Here is a 14,414-nt window from a genome sequence, read left to right as displayed (position 1 = left end):
AAAAATATTTTTTCACTTTCTACTTTCAGCTGATTTGCTTAGTTTTACTGAACTATTGACTTGGATTTGTTCTGAGAGAGGTGGAGAAAGCAAATATACTAGATAATCTCTATGTTAGGCGTACCTTTTTTACATACATATCTGCTTTCTAATCCTAAATCAGTTCCTAACTCTGTTTTATCCCTGTATGGAAGATTCTGCTGCATGCTTGAGATTTTTTTTGTCTGTGCTGAACTCCATCTCCTCCTAGTTGATGTTAGGTGGGGCACCCAGAGCTGAGCAATGTTTTGTGAGGAGAGGTACAGAACATGCAGTGACAGCTCTACTGTTTGCTGTTCTTTCTGTGCCTGGTGGGTCCCTTGGAGGTCAGTACAATACACAGAGTTGTGACAAGTGTGAGTTCAGAACCCAGCACTGAGCACACATGTTCTGAGAAGCTTCACTTGCCTTGTGCTTGCTGGAATGGAATTCATTCTGCCATTCCTAGCACTTGCACGTAAATCAGTGAGAATCTGGGAGTTCCTCAGTGTTTTCTCTAGACTTACTGTAGTGTGTATTTAGTCAGTTGCAACTATTGACACCTCAGTGTTGCCTTTTTTCTCCTTTGGAGGTCCTAGGGTCTAGTGCAGGATAGCCACAAGCTCTATTCAGCCTGGTTGAAACACTGCAGTGTGGTGAAGCTGGAGGGAGCTCCCACTTGTGCTTCTGGCATTCCCTGCCCTGCTCCTTCCATGTGCTGTGGGAGCTGAGCTCTGTGGCCTTGTGCCCCTGTTGCTTTTATCTGGGAACAAGCTCAGGGTGTGGTCCAGCCTTTGCTCCCAGGTGAGCTCTTGGCAACTGAGAATGACCTTGCCCAGCACAGGTTTCTTTGGCAAGACACAGGGAAGGACATTTTAAAATGTGGGTGTTCCAGTACTTTGCACTCCTGAGAAGAAGTAATAATAATCTCCAGTAAAACCTGCATGGCAGAGATGAGCTGCTGTGACTAATATACCACCTACTTTCCTGGCTTAGTTTTCAGTTGACCTCAGAGACCAAATTGAAATGCAGCAAGATTTTAAGATTTGGGCTTTATTAAGCACAGCGTTTGTATTTTTGTGATGCATTGAGCTCATCTGTCCCTAAACCTTCTTTCTGGAGCCCAAGCAACATGGCTTCTGTGATCATTTCCCTTTTGTTAATGATGTAACTGACTGTTTTTAAGTTACTTTCACTTTTTTTCCTGTCCTTCAGGTTGCTTCATTTTCCCTTTAGTCCTTTTTGTTTGGTTATACCTCTTCTGTTTGTGACAGCTGGGGGTGTTACCTTGGCTGTAAAAGTGTATTCTAGTCTGTACCATTGTCAACATATAAGGGAGACAAGGGGAGTCTTTGCCAAGGAAGGTGCAGTATGAAAGGCTGCTGTTTGAGTATCAGACTGTGTGTGACTGCAGGAAAGAGGATAAAAAACCCAATATGATGTGTAACTAGTTGGAGTTGCAGTGGATGGGGGTGGGAGGAGTGGAAGGCACTGGTGCTTGATTCGCCCTGTACCCCAGAGTAAAAGGTGATGATACATTAACCTTTTATCATATTTTACTCACCCTAATTTGTGGCTCCTTCTTTTTGCTTACAGAATTCATTTGATTTTGGTTATCTGGTTCATCGGTCATCAGGCACTGAGATTACTTAGTGCACTTGTTTTTTTCTGTGTAATGTGATGCCTGCTTACTGCATAGCTGGATGCTGGTAGTTAACTGTTCTGTTACTGTTGAGTGCTCACCCATTGCTCTTATTTTGGAATTAGTATGGTTTTAGTATGTTGAAAATAGTGATGTTTGAGCAAAATGCTACTCTTGCCTTGAAAATTACTGACTTCATTTTACGAAGTCTGGAAACCAAGTGTGAAGCACAGCATCAAACCAGGTTACTTTTACAGGTGTACCCAGCTTAGGCAAAATACAGAGAGAAGGCACTATTGAGAAATTCCCTCATTTTAATATACTTGCTAGTCGTTTTCATTTCAGCTGTGACTGTGGTCACAGTAGCCTGGCTGTGTTACTCAAGGAGAAGAGCAATCTATAATGAAATTAGGTCTCTTATTGCTCTTTCCTTTCCGAGAACAGTCTCCTTGTAGCACTACTTGTGTGACTTTGCAATCGTGTGTGTGTGTGTGTGTGTGTGCCAGCTCCTGGCCCCTCAGCATGGCAGGAGCTCAGGTCAGCTGAAGGTTATTCTTCCACTTACTGACAAGTTTTGTGCATGTTCTGGTTAATTATATTGTTTTTTCCATGATAAGTATCTCAGAAAGGTAAGTGGAGACTGAGGTAGCATGTGTGGGGCTTAGAAAGTTCTGTGCCCCTCCACCTCAGAGCATACACATCTGTCTTCTTTAGGCTTCTCTGGAAAACATGACTAAGAGTCAGAGCAGGTTTTGATAGCCCTTGGATTTGGAAATCCTTTGTGGATACATTTTTAAAACTAAGAAGGCACAGTCTTGGTCTTAGATTGACCTGCTCTGTGAGCTTGTCCAAGTCACTGTTCTGAGTATCCCTTTCTAAGAAAAAGGAGTAGTACCACTTTGTCTCCTAGAGTTTAGTCAGGAACCACTGGAAGTGGGGAAAGAAGAACCAATGAACTTTTGTTTTTAAAAGTCCTTGTAAATCAAGGAAAAGCAAAACCCCTGTATTAGTTGCTCTTTTTAGAATGGTTTTTTGGATTAAAATTAATACTGATTTTATTACAATGTCAATGTGGAGACTTTGGCCTAAGGGGAAGAGGCTAATCTGCCACCTAAGCAATGCTCACAAAGGCATGGAGTGACTGACAGGCTTGTATAGATTCAGTGTGTGTCACTTCCAAGGTGAGATTAGTGATGTGAATAGAACAAAGCCTGTGTCATCTGCACTTGCTGTGGATGCCCTGAAGCTTTGTATTCACTGTCATGAACTCAGCCAACTGGAGAATTTTATTAGTGTATCAAGAAGAAAATGTCATGCTTTGTTCTATACATTGATTGAATTTTTTGCAGCTTTGGAATATAAAATTTACATGTCTGACTGTGAGTAAGTTAATGTGACCTTTATTCACAGTTGAGACACTCCTGGGTTTGGAGCTGGCTTCCCAGCAGTTGCAGTGGCTATGTCATGCCCCCATTATAGCTGCAGGTGAAGACTGAGCTGTCACTGAGGAGGACAGCCCAGAAAAAGGATCCCAGTGGCTGTAGAACTCATGAAGATCTGTACAATGTCATACCGGTTCTACTCTTTTGTGTTTCATTTTTCTTCCTTACTCTTGGAAGTAAGGATCTGGGTCAGCATGGCTTTTTGATTTGGAAGTCATATAAGTATATTCTTATTAAGGATTCTTATGATGCTTAATTCTGTGCCTTTTTTCTCGTCATCTCTGTCATTATCTTTTTTCTCCTTATTCCCTCTATCTCTTTTTTTGCAGACCAGTTCCACTATGTCTCTGATTTCTGAATCTTCCCTAGAACCGGTTCCCAGTTCAGCAAATGCAGACTCCAGCAACACTCCTCACAGTTTAACAGTGCTGTCCCATTCCAAATACCCTTCTGCAAGTCACAGTGGGGACTCAACAGTGCCAACATCTGTCCCCTCAGCAGACCCCTGCATTGAGGAAGGCAGTGGCACTGCAGTTCTGCCTTTGTCAGGGCATCCTGCTGCCCCTCCACCTGTGCCCCGTTTAGCACAAACTGTCCCTGTGCCCCCACCACGGAGCTCCTCTGGATATGCTACTCGTGGGGAGCAGGTGGCCTCTGCAAGCTTAGTTCATCTGAACAGAAAGCCTGACTCTTCCAGAAATACTTCCCAGGCTGTGCCAGCTTCCAGTGTGGAGCTTCTCTGTAGATCTGCTAGTGTGGAGGCACGGGGCTTAGGGTGTGACGTGGCAAAAGAGACTGAGAAGAAGGAGCAGAGAACTGACCCCAAAATCTCAAGTGTACCTATTTCAAATACTTTGAAGGGGCAGATACCCAAAGAGCTGCATCAGCAGGGAGCACTTAGGGACAACCCAGCTCTTTCCTCCCAGGGCAGAAGTATGGAAACAGCTTTAGATGAGCTATGGGCCCTGGAGCTGCCTGCACATGTGCCAGAGGTTCGTTCAAGGAATGACAGTGTTTTGGATTCTGTTAATGAACCTTCTGTTGTTGCCCTGGATCGGTGGGATGTGTTTCCAGACACTAAAAATCAGTTGGGCTCTGTAGTGGAGCAAGGACAGGATCTGAAGGCTGAAGTGCCACGTGAAACCAAGGTACACCACTGTCCTGATCTGGGCAAGAGGCAGGGCAGAGACAGAACTCCTAGGAAAGCAGATACTGCTAACATGAACAAGGCCAAAGGAGACCAGGAAAATGAGCAGTTCAGAAGTTCTGCAGTCACTCCGAAATCTTCTGAAAACCTTGGGAAGGCTGAATGGGACCTGCCATGTGTCTCCAAACCACCCATTGAGAGGATTTCTGCGTCAGGCCAGGCAGGCACTGAGTGAATGTAGGAGTAGGGCGGGTCCTAGCCGGGACTGTTGTGCCAGCACAGCACACTAACAGTGTGTGTGTGTGCAGTGAGTGTGCCCAGGCTCACCCTGCTAACAGCACGAGCTCTGAGCCGTGTCACTGACAGCTGCATGTCACGGGGCTTCACAACCCCCAGCTTTATCTTGTGGTCTCTCCTGCATGTGGTTCAGCAGCACAGAACATGGCAGTTTGTAGGGACTTCCTTGTGAAATGGACTTCCAGTTGCTCACTGGGGTAAGGCTCAGTCCACAGAGACCTCCAGAAAGCTGGAAGGGCTGTTTCATGCAGCTGATTGGGATGGCAGCTCCTCTACTCTGCTTACCTTTTTAGGTCTCATTACTGAAGCTGTTAGTGTTCCTTTCCATGCTGGAGTACACTTTGTGCAACAGATATCTCTGACCAAGAGCCTTGTGCCTGTCAAGGGCAAGCACAGGGAGGCAGCTCTGTGTCCTTGTGATGCTGAGGTTTCTGTAATGCTCAGTGGAATGCTCGTGTTGTACCTCCTATCTTGGCTTCCCACTGGTTAATCTTTCTCTTCCTTTTCTAGACAGTTATTTTTGGCTGCTGTGATTATCCTTACAGGGTTTTTCCTTGCACTGAGTCACTGTTCTGGGCTGTGCCAAGAGGAATTCTGGCATTGTGGAATAAATGCCATCACTCTTCCTGCTCACAGTTGTCACTAACGTCTTTGAGTTTGTGCTGTTGCATCTTGGGGCTTGCTCTGACATTGCTCTTCTCTGCTGATACTATTGCCTTTGTCATTCAGATTAAATCTTTAATCAAGAGGACAAAAGAGACTTCGAATGTGCATCCAATGTCTCGGGACCTCTCTCCAAGGCATAAACTAGGTCCTGCCATATTCCACAAGACTGAGTCCCAAGATCGCTTGATTGAGGAGCGTCAGGACAAACCGGGCATCAATACCCAGGAGCAGGAAGAATGGCAAAGCCAGGATGTCTGGCTGACAGAGGGGGTCATTGTCACTGCCAGGCCCTGGGGGGAAGAGCAGAATGGTGAACAGCAAGTAGAGAAGGTAGAAAGCAGGGTCACTGCACTGGGAAATTCCAGCATGTCCCTCTGTCCAGACAGCATTGTGTGGAGGTCCAGATTGAGTTTCTGAGCATCCTAAATGACACAAAATGAGGAATTAACTCTTTCTATTCTCCCTTGTCTGTCCTGAGAGGGAAAGCAGTATAGGGTCCTAGTTCTGGATGTTTAAGAACTGCAGTGGGATCTGAGAGGACTGCTGATGTTACCTGTTGATGCAGTCTGCTGCTATCACATCTCAAATGTCCCCGTGGGGTTATTATTTTTTAAACTGCACTGGAAAGCCTGACACAGAGGTGTGCTCTGTTTTGTCCAGTGCTGTGCCTGTACAGGGCTTTCTGGGGATGAGTAAGATGGTGCTCTTCCTTAAGCTACAGGGAACAGCACCTTTTCTAGTTCCCTTCTCTTTCTTGCCGCCTTTTCCCCTTAGATAAGCATACTGGTAGGAGCCAGCCTTCCTGTTAAAGGAAGTGCTTGTTGGTTCCTCTTTGGATTTATTCACCTTTCTTCTTCCTCCGTGTCTTTCTAGGTGGTTTTTCCTCCAGAATCTCCGCTCCTCCCCAGGAGGACAATCTCTGTTCCAGCCTCTTCCCAGCTCCAGCCTTCCAAAGAAGCTGCAAAGATAGTCTCTGCTAGCGCTGCTTCTTCTCCTGCCTCTGGCCCTGCACCTCTTCTCTCACTCCCACCACAGCCTTCCCACGTGTCATCTACCCCAGCTCCTAGTCCAGTCTCTTCCTCTTCCCTCAGCTTGGCTCCCAAGCCTCTCTTCCAGTGCGAAGCTTCTGATAATGATTATAATGAGGTTTCTGTTGTGGGCACCCCTCCTAATGAAGATCCCAAACATTCCTGTTCTCCCCAGACCTGGACCCCTAGCACCAAGGCAGTTATCTCTGTTGGCTGTCAGACTGAAGATGAAGCTTTCTTCCCAGAAATGCAGGCAGGCTTCTCTGTTCTGGTTTTTGTTTTTAACAGTATTTTCCAGTCTGACTACTGCTTGTGATTTGACAGTTCAGTTCAGGTAAAGGCTGGTATGAACTGCTGGATGGGAGAGAGGACTCATGGACAATATCTAATCCTATCTGTAGCACTGCACAGTACATGTCTGTGCAGTAACTTGCTGGGATATGTGGGTCCTGTGTGTCCTGACAGTCACTTTGTGCAGCAAGGACTCTTATTTCCCTCTGAGATTAAGAAGGTAACTCTGAAACACAACCTGCAGCTCTCCCTGCCGCAATCTCTCTGAAGTGGGGAGAGTAAAATACGGCAGAGCATGTATACTGAAGGAGCAGCTCAGCAATCCTTCCTGTGTTTGTCCTTTTAGGCAGATGTCCACTGTACAAGTAGATTTTGGGGAGGAGATGGCATAGTCAAGACCTGGGTTCTGCATCTCCTGCCAGGGAAGGGCTGTAGCTCCAGGGTGGTGGCAAGTTTTAACATCTATGTGCAGTGCAGTGTTAGCGTACAGGCAGCTGTCAAGCAGTGAGCAAGGAAACACCTTTGCATCTTGACCTGTTGTACTTTCCAGGTGACCTCTGCTCGTCCCCTCATCCGCAGTGCCAGTCTGTTGGCTGCTCCTGCACCCCGGGGCCCCACAGCCCCTGACAAGGCAGGATCCCCTTTCTGTTTCCTCAGCATGGTGTGTGCTCTGATGAGTGTGTTGGGATCTGCTCCTGGAGCTCCCATCACTGTTAATGTGGATAATATCCTGTATTGCATGGTTTGCTACTCATAGAGCTCCTTTCTGAACTTGAGTGATGGCAAATCTCATGGGTGAAGGGTGGGAATTTGGAGGGCCTTTGCATGATCAGTTTATGAGGATGATGTGCTGAGTGTCCCCTACAAACAGTATGCATTATGTAGAGGTGGCGGCTCATTTGTGAGCTGTCAAGAGGGCTGGATTGGCCGGGCCAGCTAGAAATGGAGGTGTGCACAGGTATTTGTGCCTGCTCTGGGGTCAGCTGTGACTGGCAGGAGTGTGTGGTCCCTCCAGGTCACTACAAGATGAAGTGCTCTGTTGCTGTGTGTTGAATTAATCTCATCTCCTTTCTTCCTGGATGGTATTTATCACTTGTGTGTGGCATCTGTGCCTGCCCTGCGTGACCATAACCCCTGGCTAGAACGAGAGAAACTGTGATTCTTCCCACACAGTGCAGCCCTTTCCCTCCTGCCACACCCTGCAGGAAGCCTGGGCTTAACCCTGGGACTCTGGACAGGCTTTGTCTCCAAAGACATGGTGCCTCCTGCTGTGAGAGTATCCTTGCAGCTGTTCGTGTGCTTTGGAGACAGTCACTGTAACAGTTTTTGGTAGCAAATGTGTGTTGTGTGGTGAAGGGTTTGTTTTAGGCTGAGGACACTGGGGTGTGATGGGGCTGCTCTGTGTGGTTAGACTAGGAGAGGTTCCAAGTTACGGGAGGAGAGAGGAAGGGAAAAGCTGTGTTAGGATCCATTGGGAGTCATGCTGCACGTGAGGCAAGGCTGGGGAGTGCGTGGCTGTGTGTGTAAAAGCAGCTAAATTCATGTATGTCATGAAAATGTTTATACAAACGAGCAGAAACCAGGATTTGTCATTGAATAACCTGGTCAACTGCAAGGACAAGCAGCTGCAGGACAGGGAATAGAGCTCCTGTGGCTGGAAGGGTAGGGTCTGCCAAAGCTTGGAGCACTTCAGCATGTCCATGCTCCTTTGGCTAGGCTAGCAGCAGGCTAGTGGGTTATTTATAGGCACAGATTTTGTCTTGTTTTAATTTAATCTCTTAGTAAAAGAAAACGTGCTCTAAACTCTTTGTGTGTCCCTAAAGCTGACAGTAGCTATGGCAGTGCCAAGTCATCTAAAATAATCTTTATTTCCTTGCTGGGGTTTGTCTTCAGAGGGGGCTGTGGTAGCCAAGGAGAACATATGCTTTGTTTATAAGTTACGAATCTTAGTAAAACATTTCTCCCCTCCTCTGGGAAGCCTTTCCAAGCCATGTGTGCTGTGGTGGTGTGAGTTTCAGAAAGGGCCTCTGAGACAAGTGTCCAAATCCCCTTCCCCCCACCGGTGCATTTCCAACTACAATACACGTGGCAGCCCTGTCTGCTGAGGATGCACTGCCCTCTCTGTAAGTAAACAGCAGCCAGCTGGGAGGGAGTTCCTTCCTGCTTCCAGTAGCTTAGCTCAGTCATGGGGTGAGAACCACCTGAGAGAGACTTGACGTGCAGAAGGTGGTGAAAAGGAGGTAAGATGAGGGAGAGAAGAGCATCTCTATCAGAGGAGAGACAACTGAGAGCAAGAGCAAAGGAATAGGGGAGAGGTCAAGGAGAAGGGGCCCTCTGGATGGCGTCTGCTTTGTCAGCTGGCCAGGAACTGATGAGGTAAAGGGAGGTTTTTGGCAAAGGCTTAGAGAGCACTGCACTGAGTGCCTGGGATGTGCTGGTGACTTCTGTATGTGCAGTGAAGGAAAATCAAATCCTCAGTTCACAGCTCTGCTGTTATATACCTCAGTTCTCTGCATGTCTCTGCATGTGTGTACTTGATCCTGGCTCTCACCAGCTTCTTCAGAGAACCTAGCTGACTCCTGTCTGTCTCTGCAGACGAGTCACTGGCAGCAACAGCAGGCCTTTATCTGATAAGCATAGCAGCATTAACCTTACAGTATTTGTTTTCTTTTACCTGCAGTTCATGGCACAGGGAAAAGCTGGGAGCAGCTCCCCTCCATCCACAGCCTCCAAGCCAGGCAGTCAACTGGATACCATGCTGGGAAGTCTTCAGTCTGACCTGAATAAACTGGGTGTAGCTACAGTTGCCAAAGGTGTCTGCGGAGCCTGCAAGAAGCCTATTGCTGGGCAGGTGAGTTGAAGGTGCTGCCTCATTGCTGAACCTTGGGCTGCAGCTGGGAGTAACGGGGAGGGAGTTTCGTGAGGCTGGAGAGACTGGAGATGCTGGAGAAACTGAAGTACTCTATTTATCCACTGGCTAGGTACGCTGTAAGCTCCTCCAGTGACCTCTACCCTGCCCCTGAGGGACTGCCCTCTCCTGAGATGATAGGTAATTCAGTTTTCATGCTACCCCAGTCCAGGGCTCACTTGAGTAGTAGAACTTGTCATTCTTGCTGACCTCCAGCTGGTATCTTGTCATGTGGTCTAGGGCAGGGAGAGATAGAGTTATTCTCCATAATCTGTCTTCCCAACAGGTAGTTACAGCCATGGGGAAAACCTGGCACCCTGAGCACTTCGTCTGCACCCACTGCCAGGAGGAGATCGGGTCTCGGAACTTCTTTGAGCGGGATGGGCAGCCCTACTGTGAGAAGGACTATCACAACCTCTTCTCTCCTCGCTGCTACTACTGCAATGGGCCCATCCTTGATGTGAGTTCCTCGCAGGAGTCACGGTGCTGGCAAGTTGCTGCAGGACTAGGTGTTAAAATTCCACTTCACCCATGTATCCTGGGTGGAAGATTTTGTTCAGGGATTTGTGTATTTGTTTTGTCCTTGCTTTGAAAGGGAAACAACTTGGCACAGTCAAATTCTTACACTAGAGAGTGGAGTTGGTCCCTCTTATCTTTGCTGAAGTTCCTTCACAACCCCACATTGCTCCATCATTCTGGTAATGATTCAACCTTTTGTTGTTGGTAGCCTGTGGTAACAGGCACCAGTGCTGGTCCTGAGGACTGGATGGGGCCCTGTGTAAGGGAGGAAGCAGTGCCTGAGATCCTTTTAGGGTAAAAAAAGTGTGCAGTGGGAAAGTCTGAATGCACCAGAGGCAGGGGCAAATTGACTCTGCTCTCTAAAGGACAGTCTGTTTTAATGCTTGCTCTTGTCAGCACCAACATTCATGTGTTCTCCCCTTTGTCCAGTCCCCCTTACCTCCAAGATGAAGCCATCATTTCCATGACCTGCAGTTTGTGTTTTCTCCTGAACAGAAAGTGGTGACGGCTTTGGACAGGACATGGCACCCTGAACACTTTTTCTGTGCTCAGTGTGGAGCTTTCTTTGGACCTGAAGGTATTGCTGGTTTGTGCAAGGGGAAAGCAATCTCCCCTCTGAACTGCAGATGAGGGAGTGAGGCAGAGCTGCTGCTGGGGTACAGCCCGAGGCATTACAGGCGAACTACTGAAGTTCCAAGGGAGCTTTTTATGGAGGAAGGATGGTGCCAGGAATCATGGCTTCTCCCTGGAGAGGAAGAACATGCCTCTGCTAGGATGGGAAGGGAACAGAACAAGCTCTAGCTGCTGCATGTGTTAGCATGGGGGAGGATGATCCTACCCACACGGGTTACCCTGCACAGGTTGTGTGGCCACAGGTGAAGATGGGGAGCTGATCCCTTTGCCTCTCCTCTCCTTCGGCAGGATTTCATGAGAAGGATGGCAAAGCCTATTGCCGCAAGGACTACTTTGATATGTTTGCTCCCAAGTGTGGAGGCTGTGCCCGGGCTATCCTGGAAAACTACATCTCTGCCTTGAACACCCTGTGGCACCCTGAGTGCTTTGTCTGTCGGGTAAGAAACCCAAGGTCCTTTGCTGCTGATGTATGACCCCTCTTATTTCCACCCTGAGGCATCTGGTTCCATATTGGGGAAAGGTGTCTGTGGGGTAGTGAAGGGCAGCCAGCCCCACAACATAAAAACATGCCAGCAACCAAACACCTTCTTGTTCTCTGTTTATAGTAAACTTTTGGTTGCTTTGCTCTTTCTGTTCCCAGCTGCAATTATGGGCTTCTGCAGCAGCTCACAGATAAAGAGAGATATTTTCTGTGACCTTTAAATAATTATAAGCTAAGCTTCTCTCTGTGCACTTTTCTCAGCAATCAGATTTTGAGGATCTTCCTCCCATGCCCCATCTGACAATGTAAACTAATGAAAGTGACCTTGTTCAGACAAACATGCAAGTCAGTGAAATAGTGGCAGGCTCCATACAACAGGCATAATAAACAGGAACACTGCAGATTAAATGCTTGGCACTCTTTCAGAGAGCATTGCAAATATTAACTCTTGCTGTCCTCAAGAGATGAGCCAAATCAGCCACTGTTTCCTAGAGTGGGAGAGAAGGCAGAAAACAGATCAAGCAGCCAGAACCACAAGCTGCTGATTCCTGTTGTGATGCTCAGAGCAGACGGTCACCAGCCTGTTGGGACTGTCTGTGGCTCCTGCAGTGCTGTGCACAGTGAGGCAGAAGCTGTGCCTGACTGGGACTGGTTGGGGCTATGCCTTCCCATGCAGAAGATTGAGACTTTATTAAGCAGTTCTGTTTTCCTTTCCCCTTGCTGCGGCTTGAATTAGCGAGGCCAGTATGAGCTTCATCCAGGCCACAAGATGTGATTCTGTTTCTGCAAAAGCATAACAAACTTTTCAGCTGTCCTGCTGACTGAGGGAAGAGACTGTTTACTGAAGTAACTGTCAGCATTGGTAAAGTCTTGGACTCACTGCAGGCAAACTGCATTCTCCTGGTATTGCAAGTGTTCAGCTGCCCATGGCTCTGAATGCTGTTGCTGGACTCCTGTGCACATGCTGGGAGCCAGCTGTGTGTCATACTCAGTGTCCTCCCTGAGGACAGCAAAACCAGGAATCAGGAAACTGGCTCCTCTGGGTCTTGGTGCTGATATATTTGGTAAATCTGGCAGTGTTCTCAACTCTTTCCCTTACTCTGCTGCCTCAGTTTCCTACTTCTATAAAGAGAGGAGAGTCCCCAGTCTGGTGGGGATGGTAGGTGCTTCTATTGCAAGTTCTGCAGTGAAGTGTCCTCAGCTGCCTGACTCGGAGGGGGAGGGAGCAGCTCCCCTACACTTATCACATAGCTGGTGTATCTTCTTCCCCTTATCTATTCAACATCACTAACACTATAGAACAGTTTCTCCCAGCAGTGACCCATGTGTAACTGGTGGAAATGTTTCAGGCTGGACAATCCTTTGCAGAGTGTACCTGTCTAATGCCAGCCATTCTGGAGAGGTCACTCACGAAGATTAACTGTGCCTGATTTTCTCAGCTGGAACCAGTCCCATGGTCATCATGATTCTGCTGCATGAAAGTCTGTGTTGGTCCTTTATTCTGCTTGCCCTTGTGGGGAAGCTAGAGTGAGGAAAAAAAAACAGGGAAAGGTACTGCAGTGTTTCCTATCTCAGGGCAGGAATGTTCTCTTTTTTTCCTGGCTGGACACATTTGGTAGCTCATCCATAGTATTTTCTTTGTAGAAGTGAAGCCAGCTGGGTGAAGGAGCTGGTTAATTCCCTTGCTTGTGTCTGTATCTGTCTATTTCTTAGTATTTTTTTTTTTTTTGGAAACTACTCATGATGGACAGAGTTTGGCTCTGAATAACAGCACAGTGCTGAAAGGCAGCAGTTCACCTGCCCACAGCACAGCTGGGCTGTGCCATAGAGCAGAGGATGCTTGTAGAGCTGCCCTCCCCACCACTCCAGCTTCTCGTACAACCTGTCCCCTTTGCTTTGTCCTGCTGCAGGAATGTTTCACCCCATTTGTCAACGGCAGCTTCTTCGAGCACGACGGGCAGCCCTACTGCGAGGTGCATTACCACGAGCGCCGCGGCTCGCTCTGCTCCGGCTGCCAGAAGCCCATCACGGGACGCTGCATCACTGCTATGGGCAAGAAATTCCACCCAGAACACTTTGTCTGTGCCTTCTGCCTCAAGCAGCTCAACAAAGGAACCTTCAAAGAGCAGAACGACAAACCCTACTGCCAGAACTGCTTCCTCAAGCTCTTCTGTTAGAGGCACCATAGATGGGCGCTAAAGCATCTTTCTGCCACCCCCTTGGCAGTTCTGTCTCTCTGAACATTACTGTGATTTAGGAACCTTACCAGGCAGGGGAGGAGGGGGGTGGGGGGTGGGAAGTGCTGCTATGGAGAGGCAGTAGATCCAGAGATGAGATGGACCATTAAACTGGAAACGCCCTTGCTGTGTCTCAGAAGAGAGAGGCTGAGATCCCTCATTATGGTGTGTGTGTGTCTGTGCGTGTGTCTGACAGCTGAGCTTAGCTCGAGGGCTCTAACAGGGAGATTTTCCCAGCCCCCTCCTGGCAGCAGGAGGCTTTGCCAGTACATTTCAGCCTGTGTCAGTTCTCTGAGCAAATGGTGACACTTGCAGACAACACAACCCTCTGCTTTGACACCTCATTCTCAGGCTTTTGCCTACACGTGTGCAGGGTGAGTGACAGCACAGCGAGGCCACCTTGTGACCTCAGTGCCACCCTGGCTCTGCTCACAGAGTTACACGGTGTGTGTGACTTGCTGAGACTAGAGCATCAGTGCAGGCAGCCAAGGCCCTGCAAGGGTCTCTCCAGTTCCATTACACTGTAAGGAGATAATACCACTTACTCTTTCTTTAATTAAGAGGAATCAAGATATTACTGTGTGGGGTGTTTTTCTTTTTTTTCCCTAGTTTGTTACTCCCTTTCTCAATGCCTTTTCTCAGCACACTGGAGCAGGAGGTGGGGTAAGCCCCAACCATCCCTCAGCACTGTTGTGCTCTCCTGTGAGGACATGCCCTGCCAGGCAGCTCCACAGGCACCCAGGCCAGCTCAGGGAATCTGCTCCCCTCACCTACTGCTCCTGGGAGAGAGGAAGAGGCATCACTCCTTCTTTAAATGCAGGTGCAGAGAGGTTAGAGCAGCCTTTTTCATCCATCCCTGTCATGAGTGAGTGTGACGTGCGTGTATTTATCTGGCCTGAAACTCTCCCATCAATCAGGGCCTGAATCTGTCACAAGAGTGGGGAGAAGGAAGGGTTTACGAAGCCAGGAGAAAAAAACAAATTCTAAATTTATATCCTTTCTTTTTCCAGTTTGCTAATGAGACCTATCAGCCCTTTGGTGTTTTCCTTTTCTGTTCTCTTGTTAAACATGTTCTACTGAGAGATGCTACAGCAATAACCTTTTG

At 47.9% G+C, this 14,414-nt stretch overlaps 1 protein-coding gene across 1 annotated transcript in view; it reads left to right on the top strand.

The window, feature by feature from the left end:
* Positions 1–13,303, top strand: part of PXN (paxillin) — a 42,367-nt gene extending 29,064 nt beyond the window's left edge. The window contains exons 7-11 of the mRNA XM_062504324.1: positions 9,212–9,382; positions 9,726–9,899; positions 10,454–10,535; positions 10,880–11,028; positions 12,983–13,303. Of these exons, the coding sequence (XP_062360308.1) occupies positions 9,212–9,382; positions 9,726–9,899; positions 10,454–10,535; positions 10,880–11,028; positions 12,983–13,249 (843 nt within the window). The 3' untranslated portion in view covers positions 13,250–13,303. The remainder of the gene's footprint in view (positions 1–9,211; positions 9,383–9,725; positions 9,900–10,453; positions 10,536–10,879; positions 11,029–12,982) is intronic.
* Positions 13,304–14,414: the final 1,111 nt, after the last annotated feature.

This window comes from Cinclus cinclus, chromosome 17, assembly GCF_963662255.1.
Source record: "Cinclus cinclus chromosome 17, bCinCin1.1, whole genome shotgun sequence".
NCBI lineage: Eukaryota > Metazoa > Chordata > Aves > Passeriformes > Cinclidae > Cinclus > Cinclus cinclus.
This window is presented reverse-complemented; position numbering and strand designations above follow the sequence as displayed.